General features: G+C 35.3%; 5 protein-coding genes across 6 annotated transcripts; 2 read left to right on the forward strand and 3 right to left on the reverse strand.

The window, feature by feature from the left end:
• The first annotated feature begins 2,388 nt into the window (after positions 1–2,388).
• Positions 2,389–7,561, forward strand: LOC108220479 (uncharacterized). Its single transcript, XM_017394259.2, has 8 exons — positions 2,389–3,126; positions 4,261–4,337; positions 4,497–4,665; positions 5,407–5,495; positions 5,610–5,774; positions 5,897–5,974; positions 6,262–6,365; positions 7,090–7,561. The coding sequence occupies exons 1-8, from the start codon at positions 2,526–2,528 to the stop codon at positions 7,193–7,195; spliced, it is 1,389 nt and encodes a 462-aa protein (XP_017249748.1). The 5' UTR covers positions 2,389–2,525; the 3' UTR covers positions 7,196–7,561.
• Positions 7,562–8,455: 894 nt separating this feature from the next.
• Positions 8,456–15,568, forward strand: LOC108220170 (beta-ketoacyl-[acyl-carrier-protein] synthase III, chloroplastic-like). Its single transcript, XM_017393859.2, has 8 exons — positions 8,456–9,067; positions 10,399–10,547; positions 11,410–11,546; positions 11,841–11,946; positions 12,050–12,168; positions 14,403–14,467; positions 14,546–14,768; positions 15,303–15,568. Exons 1-8 carry the CDS (start codon positions 8,874–8,876, stop codon positions 15,522–15,524), a joined length of 1,215 nt encoding a protein of 404 aa, XP_017249348.1. The 5' UTR covers positions 8,456–8,873; the 3' UTR covers positions 15,525–15,568.
• A 1,543-nt stretch (positions 15,569–17,111) lies between these two features.
• On the reverse strand, positions 17,112–20,341 carry LOC108221928 (uncharacterized). The gene is made up of 6 exons (XM_017395788.2): positions 19,884–20,341; positions 19,351–19,459; positions 18,962–19,053; positions 18,595–18,853; positions 18,286–18,432; positions 17,112–17,417 (listed from the first exon to the last, which is right to left on the reverse strand). The coding sequence occupies exons 1-6, from the start codon at positions 20,228–20,230 to the stop codon at positions 17,322–17,324; spliced, it is 1,050 nt and encodes a 349-aa protein (XP_017251277.1). The 5' UTR covers positions 20,231–20,341; the 3' UTR covers positions 17,112–17,321.
• Positions 20,342–21,532: 1,191 nt separating this feature from the next.
• Positions 21,533–22,641, reverse strand: LOC108222605 (patatin-like protein 6). Its single transcript, XM_017396501.2, has 2 exons — positions 22,456–22,641; positions 21,533–22,138 (listed from the first exon to the last, which is right to left on the reverse strand). The coding sequence occupies exons 1-2, from the start codon at positions 22,639–22,641 to the stop codon at positions 21,824–21,826; spliced, it is 501 nt and encodes a 166-aa protein (XP_017251990.1). The 3' UTR covers positions 21,533–21,823.
• Positions 22,642–25,516: 2,875 nt separating this feature from the next.
• LOC108224014 (protein EARLY FLOWERING 5) lies at positions 25,517–26,891 on the reverse strand. 2 transcript variants are annotated; one of them, XM_017398533.2, is made up of 2 exons: positions 26,438–26,891; positions 25,517–26,283 (listed from the first exon to the last, which is right to left on the reverse strand). In XM_017398533.2, exons 1-2 carry the CDS (start codon positions 26,889–26,891, stop codon positions 25,730–25,732), a joined length of 1,008 nt encoding a protein of 335 aa, XP_017254022.1. In that variant the 3' UTR covers positions 25,517–25,729. The 2 variants fall into 2 exon arrangements, with proteins under 2 accessions (XP_017254022.1, XP_017254021.1); XM_017398532.2 differs by having other exon boundaries at positions 25,517–26,292.
• Positions 26,892–26,922: the final 31 nt, after the last annotated feature.

The following is a 26,922-nucleotide window of genomic DNA, read 5'->3' on the forward strand; positions in this document are numbered from 1 at the left end:
GTCTGTGCTTTGAAAGTGGACTGGATGGTTTTGAAATTTGATCACTATTCAAGGTGAAAAAGAAAGAACCTTCTTTAGTAGTTGCTTGAAAGAGAAGCAGCAAGGAGAAGATTCGAAAGCTTTATTGTAATTGAAGGTTTTATGCGGAATGAGTCGAGGAATAATTAAATCGGCCAACCTTACTTTTCAACTTTTGAACTCTATAGGGAGTAGATGTTCGTTCAAGTTACAAGGAAGAAGCCTTGATTTACAAGGAAGATTAGTTTGATTATTTCTTTGGTGTCTCTCTCTAAATTTTTTTCACACTTCTAAATTTTTGATGTTCTACTTAAATTAATTATTTCAAAAAGATTTCTTTATAAATTATAATATTAATATTATATATTTTCTTAGAAAAGAGAATGTTGAAAATATTAATTGCAATTATGTGATTCATTTATCATATTACAATAATAGATTCTATTTATAGCAACTTGAAATAATAATAAAATACTCCTATTTTTAACATATAATCAATCAATATAATATATAGGTTCAGCAAATTATATATAATATTACACAAGTTCAATTTAAACAATCATTTTAATTGATAGATATTCTAATATTCAAAAATAAAACAAAAATTCAAATTTGATACCCTAAACCTTCATATGACAAGTGATATTTTAGATTTTCTTGAACTAGTTGAGAAACCGCGCGTTGCGGCGACCTATAAAAATTATATTAGTTATTCAATATTAATATTTGTAGAATGCAATAATTTTGTGGCTGTCTATAAAAAGTATATTAATGATTAAAAATTAATATTTGTAGGATAAGATAAATTTTATATTATAAAAATCTTGATATAATCCCAATACTAATATATAAAATTGCAAAATTGGACTATAATTCATGTTGAAAAAATGAAAATAAATTTCTACACGTAATTAACAATTTAAAGCACGACGAATCTTAATTTTATTTGTGTTTTTTTTTTTGAAAAGTAATCATATTCTTACATTGTCACCTTTCTTCAATTTTTTTGGATTGATTGTGCACAAAAACATCTAAATTAAATCCGTGAGATAGCGATCTATAACTAACCTTACTTGTAACAACCTCTATTTTTTAATACTATATGAACAGTTTTCACTTAAAAGTTGCTTGAACAGAGCAAACAGGTAATGCATGAATAATATTTTCCTATGTACAAAGTAAATCATATACAAATTAACAACAAACATGTCCGATGAACAAAACAAATATTATAAAAGAATAACCAACAAACATATCACGAATAGTTAATTAATTGATATCATCCATCAATATCATGTCAATACTAAATTCCTCTCCCGTGCTTGGATTTGTCGACTCCCACATAGCGGTTTATAACTACCATTGCTTGCAACGACCTTTATTTTTTTTTTAATACCGTATAAACAGCCTTCACTTATCGTTGCAGAAGAACGACACTACCGAGTTAGAAATCGAGCAAGAGAACTATCACCAGAGAGAGGTAGGGTTGTAGTATTGAGAAAGAATAGGTTGTGTTTAGATGATCCAAAACTATAGGAGTATTTATAGGTGCAGAGAGACTTGTGTGCTACTCTTTCCCATAATTAAATAATCTGAAACAAAATCAGATTAAAACTTTCAAGCTTCTATATCCCATAAATAATCTGTAATAAAATCTGATTCTGAAACTTGCTTCCAATACATCCGAAATTAAAAAAGGTAGTTCTAATTTTTGATATTTTTCATCCAAAAATTCTCGAAAATTAGAAAAATAGAACGGAGCGATGTGAGAGGCGCCACCTAAACGCCCCATGCTTCTCCTTTATATAAGTATATTGATACCTGACATTTTACCTATTTTAAAGAAGGGAATAGCTAAAAATTACTAACAAGTAACAAACCTCTTATCCTTTAATAGATAAAATTCGTTTCATTGTTTAATCTAAAATCTTGTTCATAGACATGAGCTGGTGAATAAACAGATAACAGACCAAGTATTGATAACTCTTATTTATACAACCAGATTTGATATAGTTTCGGGATTTATTAAGAAAGAGTGAAAGACATGTAAGTCAACTTGCTCAAATAACATAATTTTTAAAATTCATTACTTGCTATGATTTTTAACATTTGAGGTTTTATTGTTAACTAACATGTTTTTAAAAAAAAAGTTCATCTATGCTCTCCACATAATATATCTTAGTTATCGGATTACAGGAATCTTTTAAATTATATAATAAAAATTATAGAATAAATTTTAAATTGTTAAAGTCAATTCAATAATAGGATAATACTCCACTGAACGTGCTCGTATATTTTACTAATTTATTGCTTTTCTCCCGCGTAGACCGACACCTTTATAAATTAAAAAAAAATTCGTTCCTCCCATTCAAAGCAAAGACCCCAAAATAACTCATAAACCAGCGCGTACAGTTCAAGTAATCAACCAAACAGGCCCTTAATCTCTCTCTACAGACACCTCCGTTTCTCTCACTCCTCTGACTTCTTCTCCCACTCCCTCCTCCTCCATGGAAGAAGAACAACAAACCCCATTACAATCCCCACCTCTACACACACATATACACACAGAAATGCAAGAAAACAATAATAATGATGATAATAATAATATGAATAATTTAAGAACATCAAGAACAAGATACTCATCACTTGTGTCAACATTTCGGTTCTTGCAAGCCCCTCTCTCCTCTCTAGTCTCTCACTACTTCCCCGTTCCTCAAAGCCCTAATTTCACTTTCTCCAATGAGATTGATGTTAGTAGTGTTGACAGTGGTGGGGCCGGTGGTGGGCCCACTGAGGTTTCTATTGAAATCATGGCTGATCAGAGTGATGATCGTGATGGGGGTGGTGTATTACGTGGGAATGGTGGCGGGGTTGTGGGGGAGATTGGTGTTAGTGAGGGTGATCAAGTTGGGGGAGATGAAGGTGAGTCTTTGATTAGGAGTTCAGGTGGGGCCCACCAGAATGTAGGTTCTGGGGGTGATGAATCTGCTCAGTCTTCGTCGTCGTATGAGCATCGGTATGATTTGCAGCAGGCGGCGAGGCTGATTGAGCGGGTTATTCCGTTTTCTTTTCTCTTGTTGCTTGTTTTTATTCGTCAGCATTTGCAAGGTATCATCCTCATTTTAAGTTAGTGCCTTTTTTTTTTTTGATGATTTTATGGCTCGTTTTAGCTACTTTGTTCATGTGTCGTAAAATTAACAGTATTTTCTGTTTAGTGTTTAGAAATGACTTGATTAGGAATAAAGAATGGAAGCTTAGCTTAGTTTGTTTCGTTTGGTTAAATACTGAATTTCACTTGTACGTTCTGTGTAAACTCCTCTTCGACTATGCCACAAGTGCTCTACTTGGTTGCTAATCTTATTTGCACACAGATATTAGTTTAAAAGCTGGAAAGAATGTGTAGGCATCACGAATGGTTATGTTTGATGATGTAAAAATGTTGTCAATTGTTTATGAGCCAGCTGTTATGTATAAGATGCCATGGATGTGAAGTGTAAAGATATGCTTACCTTAGAACTAAAGAGAGATAAGGCATGGGGTTGGGGTTCGCTGTGCAAAAAATAATGTATTCAAGGGACTTAGGAGTCGTTTGGTTGATGGTTAATGAGCCCAGATAACGGGAACCGGAACCTCAAATCCATGTGTTGTGTTCGGATTATTAATTTTGTGATATGGAATGGGAACTTAATCTCACTTGGAGGGTCAATCATTCCTTACATTCCATTGGGATACCCATTCTCATACCCCTCATTCTCATACCCTTCATTCCCATTCCCGATTCTCATTCCCACTCACGATCTGAAAGCCCCCCTAAATAATAGTTACTAAGGTAATAAATATTGAAGAGAGGCAATCTGTTGCTATTAATTTATTTTTGTCTTGAACTCATTTGGTAATCTTCCCATTTATATGAATTCAAAATAGATTTATTTAGTTTATTCATTAGTTTTCCCATCTTAAGTGTAGTTATATTACATGTATAAATTAATTTTTATGTACTTTTGATTAATTAAATTAAAGACTGAAACTTGTTTACAAGAAAACAAATATCAGGTAAATGTCGTACATGTATGAATTAATCATACATTTATACTCTGGTTCAGTTGTTTACAGCATCATATATACTTCCTGTGTGTAACTTAAAATATCTCTGCATGTAAGTTCCAAGTTTGCATCTCTGCGTTGCTCTTGTTATTTCCCAGATTCAAATTTACGATTGTTATGTTTTTCATGAATATCTAGGATTCTTTGTCACAATTTACATAACTGCGTTCATGTTCAAGTCGAATGATATTCTTAAGAGGCAAACTGTTCTAAAGGTAAGATAAATCTTTCTTTAGACTAATGCAGTTTCTATATTGATAGGAAACTTTATCATTTCCTCTTGTCTCTTTCTTCTGCAAGTAAAACTGATGAAAGAGATACCTATGTATAATTTAGGCTTGATGATTACTATTTTTTGCTCTTTTTTGGGGCAGGGGGAAAGGAAACTGTCAGTTCTGGTTGGATATTTCTTAGTTTTTGTACTTCACGTAATTGGGCTCCCTTGGTGGTACTGGAATGAGGATATGTTAAACCCATTAATCATGGTTCCTCCAAAAGCAATACCACCCTTTTGGCATGCTATGTTTACCATTCTGGTTAATGGTATGAATTACTCTCTCTCTTCCACGGTTATATATTTGTTAGAAATACAATTGAGTGTGGTACTTATATGATATAGGTGTATCTTCCTGGACTGCCTAATACATTTGCATACATTTGTTAGTCATGACAGATTGAAAGCGAATAACTGGATACAATCTACTTAAAAAATATAAATCCAGTAGAATATCTATGATTTAGTAGCGCCATTTAACTCCTTGTCGACTGCTGAAATGTTCTGGCAATAACTTCTTCCAGCTTGGTCTTTCAGCTTTAGTTGATCATATTATCTTTAATCATGTACTACTGCAATATAAAGTGGTGTATTGTCACCCTTCCCATCGTCATCTAAGTCTGTGTTAGACACTGTAGCTACTTTTACAGTTTACATTGTACTCCCTCTGTCCCTCTAGGTTGTTTACATTCACTGTTTGCACGCATTTTGAGGCTCCTGTAAAATATAGTTTCACAGCATTTTTTCAAATTTTCTTTTTTTTAATAAAATTTTAAACACCAAACTTTTATTTAGAGAAAACAAATTTAAAAATATATTATAGAACTATACTTTAAATGAGTCTTAAAAAGCGTGCCAAAAAGTAACATAAAGAAATGAGAGGGACAGAGGGAGTAGTTTCTTAGGTCACCTATTGTGTAATTTCTATGATTTATTCTTTGTTGATTGTGTAACATGTTATGTCCTAATAATATTTTTTTCTTTATTTTTTGAAACTTGCAACTCTCCAGATACTATGGTGCGGCAAGCAGCAATGGCTTTTAAATTGATTCTGCTAATGTATTACAGGAATGGCAGGGCTCATGATTTTCGTAGACAGGTAGGTATAGGTTATTGATGCCCTATTTAAGCTTAGTGCGCACAGACACACACACACAAAGGACATATTTTGAGAACGTGATAAACATTCCTTTTGTTTGCCTTTGTGGTTCAGGGCCAACTGCTGACTCTAGTTGAATACACATTGCTGCTGTATCGTACACTGTTGCCAACACCTGTCTGGTACCGATTCTTTTTGAACAAAGATTATGGAAGTCTTTTTTCGTCACTGACAACAGGGCTATACCTAACCTTTAAGCTAACATCAGTTGTTGAAAAGGTTAGTTTTTTGTAGTCTTACTTCACTTAGCTATATGGATTATATTTTTCATCTTATTCTGAGCAATACTTTGACTCTGATATTGACTTTATATGCTCTGCCTCCCTCTATCTCTCTCACAGGTCCGATCCTTCTTCTCTGCCTTTAAAGCTTTATCCCGAAAGGAAATGCACTATGGGTCTTATGCCACACTGGAGCAGGTATTTAAGTTGATCTTTGATTGAACAGAAGTTCTTTAGCTTATTATAGCAACTACCTGATTTGCATGACAAACACTAACGGAATTTGCCTTTTAATGGCTAGCCTTTTCAAATCTTTGCTGCTATTTTTTTCTTTTTTTTCCTCCCTTCCATCCCAAACGTATGAAATATAAAACATATCATTTTGATGAAAACTAGAAATTCACAATAACAATTCTATAATATATAAACATTAATTGCAGTCTTACTAATTTACTGAGTATAAGCATGCCAATTACTTTTGATAGGTAAAGGATGCAGGTGACTTGTGTACTATTTGCCAGGAAAAGATGAGTGTACCAGTTCTGTTGCGTTGTAAACATGTGTTTTGCGAGGACTGCGTTTCTGAATGGTTAGTTTCTCACATTTGTTTTTTATTTCTGAAACCAAATTAATTTTATAAGTAAAACTGAAGTTAGCCTGCAAAAGTATATTTAGTTTATCTTTATGTCACATAATTAGTCTTATATTCAGTTTGATAAATCATCTTTTTATTGCTAAGTAGATGAATCATATTTTTCTTTTTGCTAGATTCGTTTACACATATAAATTTATATGGTAAATTATATTTGTATTTGTAATTTAATATGGTTGATAGAGGAACTTGAGCATGTATACATGTATGCATGCACAACATTTGTAATAATATACACATATACATACTTTGCCCATGGTTTTGTCGTATATGCCATCAAGATGCTGATTTGACTACCATCTGGTAAATTCCCATATTCGCCACTGATGTTGATAGTCTTTTATAATTCCTTGAAGTTATGATAACACATAGACCTGATTTATTACCTGCTGATGCCAATTGCCAAACCATGAACGTTTGTTCTAATATAAAGCTGTATAATAATACTATCTCTGTAATTTGTACAATACTACTACAATTATTTATAATCAGGAAAGTTTTTTATTATGCATATAGATGGGTTAATGCGAGTTCCTTCTTGTTTAACCTTCATTGGCTTGTGTTCCTTTCTGTGAATGCAACCTCTTGCAACTGGTATTACCTTAGCTTATGCCTTAATGGTATTGAGAAAACCAACTAATTGGCACTTTTAAATTTACAGGTTTGAGAGAAAAAGGACCTGCCCTTTATGCAGGGCATTAATTCGACCAGCTGATCTGAAATCATATGGCGATGGTTCTACTAGTTTGTCTGTCCAGTTATATTAGAAATTTTGTTCTACTTCACAGATTGCATTTTCTTTGCGGTCAGGGACTGTCGGCTGTTCATAATTTATCTCTGTGTTGCTCTGAAAGAATCAGCATAACCAATAAGAGAATTGGATTGACAAGGCCGTGGATACAACAAAGAGATGAGGAAATTCCAGATGAAACGATCCCGCCTGATGTACATATGTCTGGAAACTTGACGATTCAATAATTTTAGTCTATAAAGTGTATACATGTTCATAAAATCGATAGAACCATTTTTTAGTGAATTTATTGATGTTTCAGATTTGGTTGGTTCGAAAGAGTAATTGTATTAGAAACTGTGATTTTATGAGAAATTATTTTGGAATGACTGGGTTTAAGTGCGGGTCCAGAGTCCAGAGAGTGCCCTTTCACTTTGATTATTCATTGCACGTACCATAAAGCAAATTTATCACATCTTCACTGTTCACGTTCACGGTTATGTGTTTGATATTTGCTGTTAAGGCAGATAAAAATATCGTTGCTTTTCGGAGTTAAAGTTGTTTTCAGAGAAAGCATATCTTTAAAAAATGTGGTTTCTCAACTCCCCTATTAAACATCACCTAAAATTATTATTTAATACGTGATTTTATAATAACAAAATATTATAAATTATCTTAGTCCCCGAGAGTCTCTCGGAACTTAATTTTTAATTATTCTCTTTATATCTTAAATTAGTAATCTATTAACAATTTCTTGAAAATGCTTTAAGTTATTTTTAGTTCTCCCAATCTTTTTCTACAAACATGTTATTTATAAAAAAAATAAAAACCCTTATATGTTAAATTATATTATTTATTTTAAATCTCTTTAAATAATAGTTAATTATTATTTTATCAATCTCACGTTACTATTATACCAAATTTGTATGAAATGATTATATTATTATAATATGTCTCTTAGTATTCATATTTATTATTATATTTACACTTTTATGTGCATTATTTTAGTAGTTGTTGTAATTCTGAAATGATAAATATCATATAAATTTATTTAGAGAAATTTTTTTAATTATTTTATATTCTAAATTTTATTACTTACTTCAACTAAAAATGTTTATTCTTAAACATACACAAACCGCACCACATCATATCGTATTTTTGTGGTGCGGTTTACGCGGTTTTTGTTGGCGGTTTGAGTTTTCAGCGAAATTCGTAAGTATTTTGTTTGCGGTTTTGAAGAAAAATGGGCCTTCCTCAATCCTCGTTAAGGTTTCCTGGCATTTCATATCTACGTGGCAGGCAGCAACACATCAGCTGCTTATATGTGTAGCCTGTAGGCATCTATTCCTCAAAACCTCACAGACAACTGGAACTATACCAGTCATCATTAGTAGTGCTGAAAAATCTAGGCATTGGGAAACTATACTTCATTAACTTTGTTCTAGTCGGGGTCTTAACATAGTAGCGGATTGTTTTTCATCTTCTTCGGTTTCTCCGAAACACCATTTGAAAAATTCCCATAAATAAACCCCTCTTTGTTTCCCATTCTTTTATCCTTTCAATTTATTAATTTCCTCATGTGGGCTGTTTTTCTTGATTCATATCTTCTTCTTCTTCTCTCATCACTGAGCTAAAGATCTTTGCTTTACTGATTTTCTTGCTTGTTTTGATCTTTACATCTTTCTTGATAGATAGACACACAGATACATACACAAATGGCAAATGCATATGGGTTTCTTACACCTTCGGTGCAGAGTGTAAGAGGGAGGATTAATCCATCGATTGGTGTTTATGGATCTGGGTTTTGTTCTAACAAGGGGATTGCTACAAGGGTGTTGTGTTCAAGCAGTGTTGAAGATGTAGAGAAGCTTGGCTCTAGTGCTTCTGCTTCTCAATCTAGGGTGCCCAGGTGAGTCTTAGGTTGTTTTTTCTTGGTTAAAAATTATTTGTAGGTGTTTGGTTTGGTGCAGTTTAGCTTCAAGTATGTTGTTAACTAGAAATGTTGAATTGTTAACTAGAAGGGTCTTTTATGTTGGTTGGTATGTGTTTTGAGATTCTTGGTGTTGGTTCATTTCGGGGGAGCTGGATTTATTGCCAAAAAAAAAGTGCATTTCATGGTTTTTCTGACTCATTTCGGGGGAGCTGGATTATATTTTTGAAGCTTGTGTATACTGGAATTCGATAAAAAGACAGCTTAATTAGCTTATGTTGATCAAGGTCTTCGTATTCTGCCTGATCAACAGATGATTGCATTTATACTATATTAGAGTTACAACAATTGAACTGGTATTTCCAAAAATTAGAGTTTTAGAAAAGTGATATGTTAAGAAATGAAAATTTTCTATGTCTCTCTGATTATTTTTAAGTATCATGTATTGGAAGCTGTAAAGTATAGGCAGTATCAGAATTTACGAAGGTAATATATATACTAGACACTTCTTAGTGACAGTTAGCCGGGGTTTTTGACCATTGGTAACTCTAATGAAAGAAAACATTCAAACAGAAGTACCAGCTTATAATAGGTGGTAAAAGAAGGTAACTATCAAATCTAATCAATGACAAGATTGTACATTTGTACTAGATTCAAACTTCTGAAATCTGAAAACGGTTGGTGTAGTAAATGAACACATGTGCATAAGGGGTTGATAAGATTTTTTAAAGTGGTAACTGTTTTATCCTTAACAATTTAATACTTGTAGTATCCAAGCTGTGTTGTATGGGTTATTGCGAAAGATACTTATCCATAAGTCTATAAACTTGACAATGTTGTGAGTATGCATAAGAATCACGAGTAGCTCTATTCCATGTGATGTGGTGTAAACAAGAAATTTAGAAATGATTTAAGATCCTGAATGCGTAAATATATTCTGTAGAAAAATGAAGCAATTGGAATTGAGGTGATTTTGTTTGCCTGCTCTAGGAGATTCATGTTAATTATATTTTTAGACTTGCAAGGGGTCCATTTAATATACATTCAAGACATTATTAGTTGTATTTCATTCTTGCTGTAAGGTTGATAGTTTTACTTCAGTCTCCCAACTTTAGGGCACTCTTTTGACTTTGGCGTTAATGTTCCTTCTAAGTTGTTTTCATTCTTTAGGCAAACCATTTGAAATTTACCATTCGTAGTCAGTGTTAGATATATTTTTGATTTCACGTTTAGCATGAAATTGGTCAACAAAAGAAAAGTGCGTGAAAATTCCTTTCCCCCATGCTGATTCTAATTACTAATGTTTACAGATTTGTCAGTAAAGGCTGCAAACTTGTTGGATGTGGTTCTGCAGTACCAAGTTTAAAGGTGTCCAACGATGACCTTGCAAAACTTGTAGAAACTAATGATGAATGGATCTCTACCCGCACTGGAATACGAAACCGACGGGTTATTTCAGGTAAGAATTTTTTTCACTTCCATGATTGCTTTAATAGATCTGGAGATGAACAATTCGAAGTCCATTATTTAAGAATGATCTCCGTTGCCTTTCCAGGATAATGTTTAGGAATCATGAAGCAGTTAAGTGCTAATCTGTGTCCAGTAATTGACTCTTTTGTGAAACAAATTTAGTGGTTGCTGCACATTAGCATAGTAGACTATGTTTTGAACAATGTTGCTTATCTTGGTGTGCTTCAGAATTGGAATTAATCTACAACAACATTATCTATTAGCCACATGGGGCATGGGTCCTGCCTGTTTAGATATGATAGGCAGATGCCTTGGGTATTATATGTTTCTGTAGGTTTTTAGTTTTCTTTCTACAGTCTACAGGGATTTAATTTATCCTTACATGCTGCTGAGTTTATTTATGAGCTCTATTCGTTTTGATTTGTAACTACAGAACTGAAGTTCCATTGACTTGAGATTCTTTTTACAAGCAAGAATGTAAGCTAAAGTTCTTTCCTTCAGAACTGAAGTTCAGTAACCTGAGATATTCTTTACAAGCAAAGCTAAAGTACTTTCCTTTCTTTACACCTCTATGAAGTAATTTTACCAAATAACCATGTGTTTGATGATCAGCTCAAGAATGACTAGCACAGTTTCAATTGCTCAGTCACACTGAAACATAGAGAGAACACAAACTAGTTGATCATCTTATGCAAAAATTCCTATATGATACGTATAGGTCAGCCAAAATAAGGATTTTATATTATTTTGTGTGCACTATCTAGTATTGGCATCATGGAAGCATACATCTTGCAAGAATAATGAAATAGTGACAAGCAAAGTATGCTCAATTTGGTATGTACATATCACAGGGGCAGATAGCTTGACAGGTCTAGCAGCGGAGGCAGCAAGAAGAGCTCTTGAGATGGCAGAAGTTCACCCTGATGATGTGGATTTAGTCTTATTGTGTACATCAACTCCAGAAGATCTATTTGGAAGTGCTCCTCAGGTATTGATTAAAGATTTATCATCTCCAGACATAGATAGTGGAAATGTGAATATATGGTGTGTGATCGAAACACTTTAGTCAAGTTGGAAAATTGAATTTACATGAGTGTTCTGCTAATCTCTTCCCCCACCCCTCCACCCACTATATGCCAAGTTTGTTTCGTCTTAAGTTTTAGGTTTTCAGCTTGATACATGTCTTCTGTACAATGAGTCTTGTTTTTACAATCCTCTGCCTGTTTAGGATAATTGTATCTACCAAATGCTTAATTTTGCTGCTCTTCCTATTGATATCTAGATCCCAAAGGCACTTGGCTGCAAAAAGCATCCACTCGCTTTTGACATAACTGCTGCTTGTAGTGGATTCATTTTAGGTCTTGTATCAGGGTCTTCTTATATACGAGGTAAAAAAAATTAGAGCTGTGTTTTGGCAATGGTCTAATATGTCAACTTATTTAGTGCGCAGAAAAAAGTTTGCTGATAAATGAACTTGCAATGTGTTTGCAGGGGCAGGATTTAGAAATGTTCTTGTAATTGGGGCTGATGCACTTTCCCGTTATGTTGATTGGACTGATAGAGGCACTTGCATCCTCTTCGGGGATGCTGCTGGTGCTGTATTGCTGCAGGTATTGTGTTAAGGCTTTTTCTTTATTCCAAATGTCACTATATAAACTATGTTACCCGGACTCTCCATTTTTGTGCCTATACTCGTGTCCCCTGGACATGACATGGGTGTGGGTATGAGATCTGAGTCGGATCCTTCTTACTACAACCGGACACTTCACCTTGTAACATCCCAGGTCAAAATGAAAACTTAGGTCTTGTTTCAACTTGTTTATAGAGATCAAGATCCAAGAATGACTTGTTTCTATGTTGTTCTACTGATTTTATGCTTCAATTTTCAGTGTATGTGATTTATGTGCAGTAGCACTATTTTTGTGAATATAAAGTTTTACTTGCGTGGAGCTCAAGTGCCAAGTCCCCGTACCCGAGTCTAATTCTGGATCCATGTCCACGAATCCTAATTATCCTAAGACTACGAATCTGACTCTTGGATGTGTACCCATGTCCGATACCCATACCCGAGTCCGGGTATCTTAGTATATAAAAATAAGCCCCCACTGTCACTTCAAAACACAACTTAAAGTTGCGTTTTCATTTTTAGTCAAATCGTAACATGAAGTTACGTTTTCCTCTTAAACCCATTCTCTCTTTCTCTCGCTGCCGACTGGAGGGAAAACTCTGCCCCCCCCACCCCCCCTCCCTCCCTCTCCCTCCCGAGGCTGTCGCCACCGTCATACCCAATTAACTAACACACAATCAACACATGCACAGTAGTACCTCACCTCTCTTCCTTCCCTTTGTCAGTCCATCCCTACCCCCTTTGATTGCTTTCTTGATCACAGGCGTCACTGCCATTTGTCAGAAACCTTCCCTACACTGCCACGTATGATCTCTCCGAAAACTCACGTAAACTGAGCTTAAAGTTGCGTTTTGGGTGCTGAAAATGCAAATCCACAACTTGAAGTTGTGTTTTGGCATCTTAAAACATAACTTGAAGTTGCGTTTTCATAAACGTCAGACGAAGTCACATTTTAAAGTGACATTTGGGACCGTATTTCAGGATCATGACATTCAGGTCATTTCCCCCTAGAAAGTGACATATGGGGCCAACACCTACATGAAGTATGCCTTTTAGATATTCTTTTCTTGGTGTATACTTGGCTAATGGTCCTGTTTGGTAATTAGCGGTTAGCGGATTGGATAAACTGTTTTGACTAGCATATTGTGGTAGCAGTTTTGACTAGTGGATTGAATTAGTTGTTTTGTATAAAGCTGTTTGGTAAATAGCTGTTTACTTAGCTTTTTGCATCTTAAATAGACACATATCAAACCTCTAATTTAAAAAGCTCCTCAAAGTAGCCTTTTGAAAATTAGTTTTTTGAGTCCAAACCGCTATTTTAATCCACCAACTGCCAAACACCAAATTAGATGATTCTCTTGGTCAAACTTCTAATTTATGCCCAAACCTCTAATTTATGCTCAAACCTCTAAGTTTCAAACATGGCCAATGTCTTTTTAAAAGCCCCTCAACACTTAGCAAGGCATCTACGCCTACAAGGTTCACCAAATCTGTCTAGAAAACTTCTACCTTATTAGCTGTGCTGTAAAAGTCAAAAATCAGTTTTAAATCATCGAGGGAAGCACATATGATTTTCCGGATTGATAGGGTAGTAATGATTAATCAGTGTCTAAATTGGACGTGTAAAGATATTCATAAATTTATGCAAATTGTGACTGTTTCCTTATTGCATAGTTGCAATATATTGGCAACAAGCACCAGACAAGTTTGGCATTGTCTGGCATCTATTAGGTTAATTCTGTGAATCATCATTATATATGTGTATGTCCATGATAAAGTCAAAGTAGTGGAAAGAATTAGCCATTTAAAAGTCTCCACGAGCTCCTTTATTATTAGTATTATCACCTGACACCTTTATTTGAACCTAAAATGAGCTTGTACCTAGTAACCAAGATAGTAATCAAGATAGCTATTTAGGGCATGGCCTGTTTAACTTTTCTGGGGGTGATATTCTCTCAATTAAAGCAGATAAGAGTATGTGGGTTACAAGGCTCAAGAGACAATGATGAGTTGATGACCGTATTGTGACTTGTGAGACCTGTATTACTATTTCCTTGCATGATAGGATTAGTGCATACTGCATACTCCACGTGACATATTTTGTGTTTAACCATGCGCACTACTCTAGTTTGCTTCAACTCTTTAAGTAATGCTTATATTAATTATGCAATTTTGTGCTAATGCTTTCATCTAAACTGGTTTAAAAATACTTTGCAGGCTTGTGATATTGAGGATGATGGTTTATTTGGTTTTGACTTGCATAGTGATGGTGATGGCCAGAGGTTTGTTCCATTACCTTCGTGAAAATAGGATCCTTTATTTTATGTATATATTTGTCTTACCTTCAAAAGCTTTTGCAGGCATCTGCATGCCACAATGAAACAAGAAGAATTGGATGATCCAGCAGCCTCTAATGGTTCAGTATTAGGGTTTCCTCCTAATCGGCCCTCTTATTCATGCATAAAGATGAGTGGTAATGAGGTGTTCCGTTTTGCTGTTCGTGCGGTGCCACAGTCAATTGAATATGCACTACAGAATGCTGGTCTTACCGGGTCTAGTATTGATTGGTTACTGCTCCATCAGGTATGAACCACCGATCATAAGATATACTTGATGAAACTATCTGACTACACGATTCAGACGTTCATATTAAATGTGCACATAAATTACTTTTTAATATAAGAAATATGTAAAATTTGTAGCTGTAATGCTGTATATTGTCTACAACACCTTTTTCTTCCTTATGAACTTGCATAATGTGAACAAGCTTAAGTTGTAATTTGTAAACTGACAACTTCGCAACACTGAATCACCGCCCAACTTTCTCTTGGTAAAAACAGATTCTGTCAAGTATACTATTACTGAATTCAATGAAATATAAATTATTGTTATTCCTTGTGCGGCATTTTTTATTCTTTCATCCAAAATTTAGCATATCATTTCCAATTTAAAAAAGGTCGAAATTACAATATATAATTTGCACGTTCAATTCATTAACAATTTTATGAGTTCTATACTATCTTTGATTTTACTTAAAAGAAGTCATTGCATTTCGAAATGGCTACAACTCATTGTGTTCAGTGCTATTTATATAATTTCTTGTTCAATCCATTGCAGGCAAACCAAAGAATCCTTGATGCAGTTGCCAATCGTTTGGAAGTTCCATTAGAGCGGGTCATCTCGAACTTAGCCAATTACGGTAACACAAGTGCAGCATCGATTCCGTTAGCATTGGATGAAGCTGTTCGAAGTGGGCAGGTGCAGCCAGGCCACACTATTGCAACAGCAGGATTTGGGGCGGGTTTGACGTGGGGTTCAGCTATCATAAGATGGGGGTAAAACCAATTTCAAAGATCCTTGCAGATAAAGAACTTAAAATGTTACATATCACAGCTCTTTAGGTCTTTCTTAGAGTTAAGATTAATGCATTTGCTTTAGGGTGGTGGCCATTCCACCATCTTATTCGTGCATTTTTGTTTGTTTGTTAGTCCAAAAGTTTCCGGAACCATTTAGGATCAATAAACTGTAATTTCCCCTCTAATCTTTAGTTTTCCCCAGAGATCTCCCCATAAAACATTTTTGTATCTATTTTAAGAAATTTGTTCAATTACAGCCATCAAATTATTTTGTTTTGAGCAAATGACACTTGTGTTATTATGGCATTGTCAAGAGTCCAGACATTTGTGTAAACAACTCGCACAACTTTAAGGTGTTGGAACTAGGAGTTCTACTTCCTTCACTGTATGCTTATATCCTAATGTCCATCACTAGGAAAGAGATATAGTATTTTTCCGATGAAATGAGTGAATTTGTAACACCCAGTTCCATGTTAAGTAGAGAGACTCCAGTTCCATGTTGAGCAGAGGGGAGTGTAGTCCCACGTTGCAAAGTAGTGGGGACAAATTAGTCTCTCGTTCTACATTCAACAGAGGGAAAATTGTAGTCCCACGTTGCAAAGTAGAGTGTAGTACCCGTAACGATTTATTGCTGGTGTAATTAACTTTCAACGAGAAAAAGTCTAAAAAGTCATTATTTTAAGTCAAATAACCTCAATGTCATTTTCTGAAAAAATACCCCAACTGTCACTTCAAAACACGATTTGAAGTTGCGTTTTCAGGAATTTCAGCTGAAACCACACAAGTTGTGTTTTAAAGTAACAGAGAGGACAATTTTTTCAGAAAATGACTATAGAAGCTTTTTGCTACTAAATAATGACATCTGAACACCCACTTTCAACAACCTTCAGCCGGAATAAAATAATTTTCCGGATAATGTCGAAAATATTATACACATTCTGCTTGTGTTCATCCAATGGTTTAAGATATTAGTTCAGACTTATTATTACTTCAGATTATTGAAGAAAAAACCATTGTTTTACATCAAGGCTGGTGTATAGGCTTACTAATTTGGCAAAGAAAGAATGGAAAAAAGAGGCTTAAAGTAACTTAGTTTGAAAATTCCCCAATTAAACTATTAAAACTGAGTCCATAACCTGATAGTTGTATACAGGTAAAAAAAAATTTGCAGCATATTACTCTCTCCGTTCCGTTTTGAAATATCGATCGCTTGACTTTTTGACACACACTTCTAAATCTTTTGACCGAATAGCTAAAATCGTAATTTTTAAAATTTTCTTTCTCTAAATTATAATATTAATCATATATTTTATTCAAAAAAAAGAAAATTCCGAAAATAATGACTTTAACTATGCGGTCAAAAGACTTAGAAGTGTGTGCCAAACGACTTATATTTCAAAACGGAGAGAGTATCAACTAGGCATCCAGCCAGGGGCGGAGCCACAGCAAAGGCTGTGCTGAGCTGGAAAAAAAAATATTTTAAAATTTTTTATAATGCAGTTCAGCTTTTTTGAAGTTAGCTCAGGATAAATAATGCCCAACCCATTTACTTTATGTAAAACATTGGGAGTTAGGGAAGAAAATAAAAAAGAAACTTGAAAACAAAACTCCAGGTTTTCAAGCAAGGGAGAAGATTAGAAATTTAAAGATAATTTAACAACAAAATTAAGCAAGATTTGTCCTTTGACAAAGAAATTTTTTTCCAAAGTTAGCCCAGGTGAATTTTGTTTCCTGGATCCAGCAATGCTGAGATCAATGTGCATCCAGACTCCATTATAGATCAAAGCTTAGAGTGGCCAGTTTGCAGATCATCGAAAACAATCATCACCTTTCCAATAGCATTTCTCTCCCTTAACGCCGCAAAGGCAAGGTTGATCTGCCAACAGTAAGGAAATTAGATTAGTTATGCTTTGAAATTTTAAATAAAAACGAAGTCGTTACAGGTAAGGACTGCCATGGTTACACTGGCTATTGAACAACTTGCCAGAACAGAGTTTCCAAATAAGAATGATTGAACTCTATGTTACTTTGACTCGGGTACAGAGTGTCGGACACAACACATATTCGAGTGTCAGACTCAGGAACTTTAAAAATTAGGGACACGGGGACACTGTCCTATTTTTGGACATGGGTACGGGGACACGTCGTGGTATAGTAATAAAGAAGTATGGTAAGTTAGTCATCTTAACAAAAAGTAACAATAAAACTCAAATTAGACATGATTTTGTTGGGGGTTTTGCAAATTAAGCATCTTCTATACTTTAATCCCTTTCTTGCTTCTTTCTTTTTTCTCACATAATTCTTTGGAATTGTAAGTTTGACTCATATTTGATTTTTAAATTGGTCAAAGTGTCCACATTTTAGTCAAAGGATCCAACACGAAATAAGTGTCGTGTCCGAGTGTCCGACACGGGTACGGCAACCAAAATAGAAGAGTCGGAGTAACATAGATTGAACTTTCCAAAGCTTCTGGATTAATCATAGCATATTATGTTTGACAAGCAAAGGCCACAAAGGAGCAAGATTGTTGATTTATCATCTACTTTAAACATCAATAACAGTGTTGATTTACCATCTCCAAGACTCTTTGAAGCAAAGAAGTTCAATTCAGTATGTTTCCCCGAATAACATAATCTGAATAATTAGTCAGTCTGCTGTAATGTTGTTTTGAAACTATAACAGTGTTGTGTATACCTAGGAGAATAACTAAATCAATAAAATCTTGCTGAATTTGAAATCATAACCTCTGACAGGCCGTAAACATGAGAAGCGTGAACAGTGAGTAAGCCCTTCGCTAACCAGGACAAAAGCTCCTTCACAGAATCTTCTTGCGCACCAGGACGGATTACATCATTATAGTGTCCCCAGTAGAATCCATGAATTGTCCAATTCTGAAATCAGCAGATGTTATAAGAAACAATCACAGATGTGCTATGGAAAGACTAACATACACATTAATAGCAAATCATGAGCAGTACCTTAACTAGGGCAATATTTAGAAACGATTTTTATAAAGACACTGGACAGGATCATGAAAAACTCATGAGCAGTACCTTGACTAGGGCAATATTTGCAGGTATGATAGGAACTTCGCCGCTTGCAAAACCAATGACTAAGATTTGTGCACCCCAATTCAAGAGCCTTAAAGATTCTCTCGTCAACTTACCTCCAACTGGATCATACAAAATATCAACTCCTTTAAGCTTTCTTGACTTTAAGAACTCCTTAATACTTGCAGTTACATTCCCTTTGTTCAAGTCCACTACATGATCAGCGCCAATTGATTTCAATATGTCCGCCTTTTCAGTCCCCCTAAATTTAAAAAACATAAACGAAAAATCTGCATAATATCAGTTGATTGGTCCCGATGAAGGGTATTGCAAATGCTTGAAGGCTTCATCAGACGTACTAAATCAGTACCTAGCAACTGCAATGACAGTGGCACCACGAATCTTTCCGATTTGCACAGCTGCAAGCCCAACTCCCCCTGCTGCTCCAAGAACAAGCAATACCTACAACAAAGAAGACGGTAGATATTAATAACAATGACAAAACATTTAATCTGATTACTCATATAAGGTGCAAGAAAACTGTTGGCAAATATGAATAACTATAGCTAAATGAAGTAATCAGAAAGTATCAATGGCAATAATCAGCAAATACTAATATCAGATTGTTAACAGATATGAATAACTATTGCTGAATGAAGTAATAGCAAATATCATAGCAATCACCAGCAAATACTAATATCAATATATGCAAATTTAATTTAATTACTCATGTAAAGCAGGACAGGGCGGAGTAAATACCTGACCAGAATGTAAGTGAGCTCGATGAATCAGGGAAGAATATGATGTTCCATATGCAAGCGGAAGTGCAGCAGCTGCAACCAGATCACACCCATCAGGTACTCGATACCTAATATATGTTTCACAGTTAGACCTGTTTCCACTTAAACGCCCTCTATGAGGCAATTACACAGATGATTTATGTTGGCATCTCGGATCATATACAGTATTCTAGCATTCCCTACAATTTTTGGAGTCGAACTTGAGTCCCCCCTGACACTGAGTGCTAATACTATGTTAAATGACCCGTTCTCCTAAAATTTCAAGATGTTAACAGGAGGATGACTTAACTGGATCATATAGTATTCTAGCAATATGTATATAGTTAAATCCCACAAAAGAACTCAGAGTTACAAGCCAAATAACCAAATTCAATTGAACATCAGTCAAGAACTTAAAAAAATTAATACTTAAACGTGCAGAACTCAAAACACTCTCTCCAGAGAAATCTCCAAAAAAGAAATAAATCAGTATTACTTGCAACATAAACTTACAGTTTAGCCTGGTCAACTACAAGGAACTGAGCAAAAGAATCAACATCTATGGCACCACAGACACGATCACCCACTCTAAGTCTACTAACATCAACTCCAACTGCTTCTACCACACCCGAAAAATCCGAGCCAAGTACAAAAGGCAGCGCTGCTTTCTCTTGGTACTTGCCCTCAACTTTAAGCATAGTAGCAAAGTTGAGAGTGTTGGCTCGAACTCGAACTCGAACACAAGTTGGCGAGGCCAATGCAGGGACAGGGTGAGACTTGGAGATAGTGAGCGGCGAGTCAGGTGATGAGTCTGGAGGGATTGTGGGGTCTCCAAGATTTCTGCATACTAATGCTTCCATTTACTCAAAGAGCAGAGAACAACGGAGAGTGGTTCAGTGCAAAGATTAGATTACCGGATATTATTCTGGTGTGCGCTTTTTTTTATTACTCCTATCAGATTACTTAAAGTTGTGTGCATGTTAAACAATCGAATAAAATAACGGAAGAATCATATAACAACATGTGCAGCGTGTTCTTCCGAGGCTCCAAGTTTGGCTGCATTATGTATAGAGAGTAGAGACAACTTGTCTAGGTTCATTTGGTATCTTCGAGGATGTCTACTTGTAGAAACATGCATATATGAAGAAAATATACTACTTTCCCGATTATTTGTTTCCCCACAATTTTAGATTGGGAAATATAATTTCGTTAATTATTTCATTAAATATGTTATTAAAAATTATATTATTTAAAATTTTGCATTAGAAAAACACCAAGCAAAGGATAAAGACATGATATTTTGAAATTCAGAATACATGTAAAGGATGATGAAGTAGCTAATTTTAATAATTTTTGTGATTTGAATTTTGAAAGACGAAAGGGTGATGGATATGATCAGATAATCTCAAATATTTATATATAAAATATATGTTTAATACTTTCCGATTTGTAATAAATATCACCTAAAAGCAATGTTATAAAAATAAGAATCAGACTTAATCGGTAAAATCACTGAACAAAGATTAATCGAAGATTAATTGAATTTATTGATAATTAATCAGAGAGATTAATCCATTCGATGAGTTACGAAATAGAGATTAATCATGGTTAACCATCGTAAGAGCATCTCCAACCATCTAAAACCCTTAGCTAAAAAGTGAGTTGGCATACTTAAAATAAAAAAATTTAGCCAACAGCTTCAAAAACTCAACTCCAACCATGTTCAGCCGTTTTCTATAAATTTAGCCAACCTCCTATGGATGGCTAAATTTGTCGAACCTCTACAGGTCTGTAGGAAAATCTGTAAGAAAATTGTACATCATTTATTACCATATTGAACTGATATATTCTACTTTAACAATTTAAAATATTAAAAACATACTATGTTTAAATTATAGGCAACCAAAATAGCCAATACCATTGAAGCAAATATCTTACAGGTTCAGTAAATTTTGCATAATGTTTTACAGATCCAATTTAGCCAACGATTATAGCGAATGCCGTTGGAGATGCTCTAACATGTCTAAAAATTATTATATCATTAATAATATTATCTCTTAGCATCCACCATATTTGACTTGTACGAGTTGCACTTGCACGTTGTCACCCGCCTCCTTTGACTTAAATTGTGTTGAGTTTATAAAAAATGCATAACCCTAACTTGTAATGGGAATGCTGGTAAAGTGATCTCACTGCTTCTGATGGAGCAAAAGTATATCAGTTTAAAATAAAGACTAATAACAGAGTCTGGCATAATATTTTAAAGACTCAGAACTACTTGGCAAAAAAAAAAAAAAAAAGACTCAGAACTAAAAAATATAATAAACTCTTGAATTCACTGAATTACTCCTATATAGAATAATAACGGGAGATATCACACTCAGAACGAACTCGACTCAAATATAGTCACGCATTAAATATAAATATAAGAATCTTGAATATTAGTCGACACGTTATTCAGAAGATAATGTTGATGATGATCTCACAGATGAAGTTCTGGGTGATCCCCCAGCCGCCTGCTTTAACACCACTGCAGACAAAATGCCAGTCTTTCTCCTTTCATGCTCCTTGATCAATTCTCCAGAAATTGATTCCAGTTTATCCAAGTTAGTAATTTCCACCAATTTCTTGCCTTCGAACAATGCTGATTCTAAATTCTTTTGTCTCAACATTTGATCTACCGATGCAACACTACCATTCGCTTGTATACGGACATAATCATCACCGGTTTTAGCCTCCCTGAATACCATTGACACAGCTTGATCAACCTACACACATAATAAACAATCATAAGACTTTTTCGTATTCATGTGAACCACGTTCCTTCTTAGATGTCCCAAAAAAATGAATCTTCCATTTATAACATATATTTAAGATTATTACAACCACACATTTATAAACTACTTATTTAATACCTCCTAACTCTTTTTATGTGATTCAGATTAGGTCAAGTATTCATTTATTAGAAACCGTGTTAACAGAGAGAGTAATACTAAGCACAATATTAGTGATGACGTAAATGTGCGTGGATATTTAAATTTCTACGACTAATCGTAACAAAGTAACAAGGGTAAAGTAACATTACCATGTCTGAAACACCCTCTCGAGCAATTTTGATGAATGATGTTGCTGATTTTCGAGCAATGCTTCCATTATAAATTTCGCCATTACCCAAGGACACGATCAATAAATCATCAACACCGTTACAAAACGGAAACTCTAGCTTGTTATTAAGCACGTGAGTGATCGCGGTGGCTGTCGGATTATTCATATGTCATGTTTATGTTGTAATATTATATATATACATAATATGTTACAAAACACATGTAAGAAATTTTATATTTTTTATTATATGTAAAATATTTTTACAAGTCGCCAATTAGTATTCTGTGCAAAGAACTGAGCTTAAGTTTCTTTAATTGTATTGTCATAATAATTTATATCAAGAATCCCTGCCTATTAATCCTGCAACTACATCTTCCAGTTTCATTATACTACCTATCGTCCTCATAATTCACTGTGATTAACGCTCACCATTCTAAAAAGATGCCGAAAATGTTATACTATATCACTTATTCTGCATGCTTGTTTCTTAGGAATGTCATGAGATTTTTTCTGGTATGGAACGTGGATCGGAGAAAATTTAATAAAAAATTAGGATTGGAACGGGTTCGAGGAGTCACGAAGTGACCTGATACCCGTCCCTAGTAATTCTTGATGAATGCTCTTAATGGTTGAATACTTCAAGCCTTGCAAAAAAGCTGAGAGTAACAACGAAAGGAGGCAAGCTTAGATCATTATATTACTGGTACTTTTATCCACTGTAGTCTTAGTAAACATAAGGAGCAAGTTTTTTAGTGTTAGAAAATGGAGTTATTAAGTTCATAATTTTATTATGTTCTTGTTGTTAATTTCATAATCTAATGATTGGAAGTTGGTTCTAGATATCGGGACTTAAACTTTCATGTATGAGTTTAAGAATTTTTTTAATGAAATCCATAAGAGAAATGAAGTTGAAGTTAGTAGTTTGAAAGAGCTTGTTTTGAGAATGTGTTGTTTGTCCCACATAGAAAGAAATAAAGTGGGTGTTGGCTTTATATAGTATAACACACATGGGTAGTGCATAACTACTAAGGTGTGCTATGGTGCATGGTGTTCTCACGAGCCCACGCGCCGCCGCCGCCGTCTCGGCACGTCACGACTCGGGTCGGGTCGAAGGACGATTTGGGAGAATGTCTCGGCGTCTCGCGTACGCGAGGCGACCTGGGCGGGGAATTTTATTTCGGTTTTGATTTAATTTAATTAAATTATTTAATCAGTTGGGCTGGGTTAGTGCCTCTGTTGGGCTCTCTTGGACTGGGTTCGATTCTTATGGGCCGAGTCAAAGCCAAGTCAGATACACTGAATCTGGACATGTAACTGATATAAATTAATTATATATATATATATATCAAAACGACTGGTTCAATGTGGGTTTTAATGTATAAAATCATAAGTTTTTGATTTATTTAATTAATTGGACGGTTTTTATTCGATATTAAATGGAGGTGTATCAGTTACACTTAGCATCTCCTATAAATAGAGGCCTAAGCAGCTGATTGTATACACACTACACCTTACATTCTCTTCCTCACTTACCTCTCTGCTCTCTCTCCCTCTCCCATACACAAGTCAGTTCGTGGTTTCCCGGCGAGTGAGGAGCCAGTCGTTGTTGAGCTTTGGAGGTGCTGCTTAACCAAAGTTCTGAGCTGTTTTATCCTGGAGGAGGTGTTGCAAGCATCCCCAGTGCAGCAGGTGGGGGCAATAATCTCTTCAAGAGCAGTCAGGTCTTCGTATAAGGCCTGACGACTCAGCTGTTCTTGTGATTTTTTTGTTGTACATGTTGTTGGCTCAAGCTATGGCTACTGGTACAACTTCTTTCCTTTCTCTATTCTTACAGTCACTGATATGCATGTGTTTCAACTTGCTTGGCCTTGGCTTGTTTAATATGATATATAACTGCCTCTATGTTGCTATAATAATCAGTATTTCCAACATTTAGGACATATGTTCTGCTATTTTATTTGTAATAATCAAACACAATACCACATAGCAATACAAGAGTTTTGATATTTCTCTTGATTTCTTGTTCAGTTTCAACTTTCACCATTTCATTATGCACACATTGTCTATACAATATAGATAACATCATCCAATATAAAGTTCTTCAGCATATTTAGTGCTGGAAATTGTTTTTGGCAGCCCAACAACACTGAGATCGTAGGCATCAAGATTCAAGAGTAGATTAAAGCTTAGAGTGGGCGACCTGCGGGTCATCGAAGACAATCATCACCTTCCCATAGCATTTCTCTCCCTGAGGGTGGCAAAACCAAGGTTGATCTTCCACAATAAGGAAAATAAATTAGTTATACTTGGTAATTCGAATATAAATAAATTCGTTACAGGTAAGGCTGGTACATTGCATGCCAGAACAGAGTTCAAGTCCACTACGAATTCAGCACCAGTTGATTTTAATAGGTGCAACTATTCAATTCCCCCAAATTAAAAAAAAAAAAAAATTGAAAAAAAATGCTCTAATGCAGTTCAATGGTTTTATCAGAAGATATTGCAAATGCTAAAAAAGCTACATGAACTAAACCAGTACCTAGCAACTGCAATGACAGTGGCACCGCGGATCTTTCCAATTTGCACAGCTGCAAGCAAAACCCCCCCTGCTGCTCCAGTACTAGCAAGACCATTCTGAGACCGGCCAACTAGGTCCGGACAAAATCTTGAAAATGTCCAGGCTCGCATATCAAATACGGAGAGTCACTTAGATTTAAGGCCTCCCCGGCAACACCATGCGTACCTAACACCATGCTGTTCACAAGGCAACTCATACGTATACAACTTAAAGGATGGCTTCTAAATTACTCCCATCATCCCAAATTAGATGACCTCGTTGATTTTGGACACATAATTTAAGATGAATTGTTCGTATAACTACATAACTTACTTTCTAAATTTTACTTTTACAAATGAAAATAAATAAATATACTAAAGATTTTTTTTTTTTTTTTTAAATACTTAACTAGACGGTCAATGCACCTTAAATTGCATGCCCAAAATCAACTACCTCATCTAATTTGGGATGGAGGGAGCAGTGATAAACTTAACACAGTGTCCATGGGATATATTTGAAGCTACTGCAAAGGATCATCTGAAAACTGATGACCGATGCCACACTCGTCAATTTACTTATTACATTGCCGGAGTAAAAAATAAAACAAAACAAACTTCCCAGTTTTCAGACTGTCATCACAAAGTAACATTTATTATGGGACAAACACTGATATGCATAAAAATAAAGTAGCCCTCTCTCAGAATGGAAGATCAGTAGATATGTTGAAACTCGCACTCGGCAGATCATATCCTGACATAAAATCATCTCCAAATATGACCGCGCCAGCTGCTAATGCTCCAGCACCCAACCCCAGTCCCAAACCAGGGCGGCTGTTATGTCCAGGGGCTGCTCCAGATGAAGGCATGTTTATGTAACTCGGAGGCAAATTATCCGTTCTTGGATTAAATGTTGAAATATAACCAACATTGGATGGCGGAGGTGGAGGTGGAGGAGTTTTTGGTGGTTGATAGCCAGGTCCTACTGCTGAAGGTGGTGGTCTTGGAGTTACCTGTGGTTGATAGCTAGGTCCTGCTGATGATTGGTAGCTTGGACCTCCTGCAGAAGAATTGGAATAGTTTGTAGGAAATGACATTGGATGCTTGTAAGGCACATTTATTTGTGATTCATTCTCTGGTTGTTGAGATGACGGGGCCAAGGGCAACTTTGGTGGGTACGATTGTGCTGGTCCATATGGATTAGCCATGGCATTGCTGTTTCTGCGATCATGAAGTCTAAATCCTTCCCCATCACCTGCAAGATCTTAACATGTGGGGTTCTAAGCTTAGAATAAGTCCCTTACTAATGCTTATGTTAAAAACAGAAGAGAAATGATCTATATATAAAAAAAATGAAAAAACTAGAAATCATGAGAAATTAGATCCAAGTGGTAACCAGATTTACATGCCTGGGTAAGAATTCAATTCTTCTTCTTTCTCTGAAATTCGAATTGATACATCAACAAACCCTTGAGGTTTATTGGAATTCCTTTTCCGCAACTGAAAGCTCCCAACTTCTTCAACTGGCTTCGAAACCTCGGAATTCTTAGAGTATTTGTCTAGAAATTCTTTCAAAACAATAGCTGCTGTTCCCTGGAGCCTTTCTCTAAGGAATATCGGTTCCCGGCTGTACACTTCAACAGAGAGGGCGCACTCATTAAAATTGGACTCCGAGCTGTCGACTAATATAGAAAACTTAGTCTTCCAAACAGGATTTGCATTCCCTGATGCATCAATCTTTGTACAGTATTTATTATTCGGATCAATCCATCCAACAGCAAACCATTGAAGCTTCCAAAGAGCTGAGGTACGCCTCAGCCCCCTTGCGGATATTAAGCAGATCTCAACCCAGATTTTTCCCATCACACAAAGTTTTAGGTGTTGAAAAGAAAAG

This window comes from Daucus carota, chromosome 5, assembly GCF_001625215.2.
Source record: "Daucus carota subsp. sativus chromosome 5, DH1 v3.0, whole genome shotgun sequence".
NCBI lineage: Eukaryota > Viridiplantae > Streptophyta > Magnoliopsida > Apiales > Apiaceae > Daucus > Daucus carota.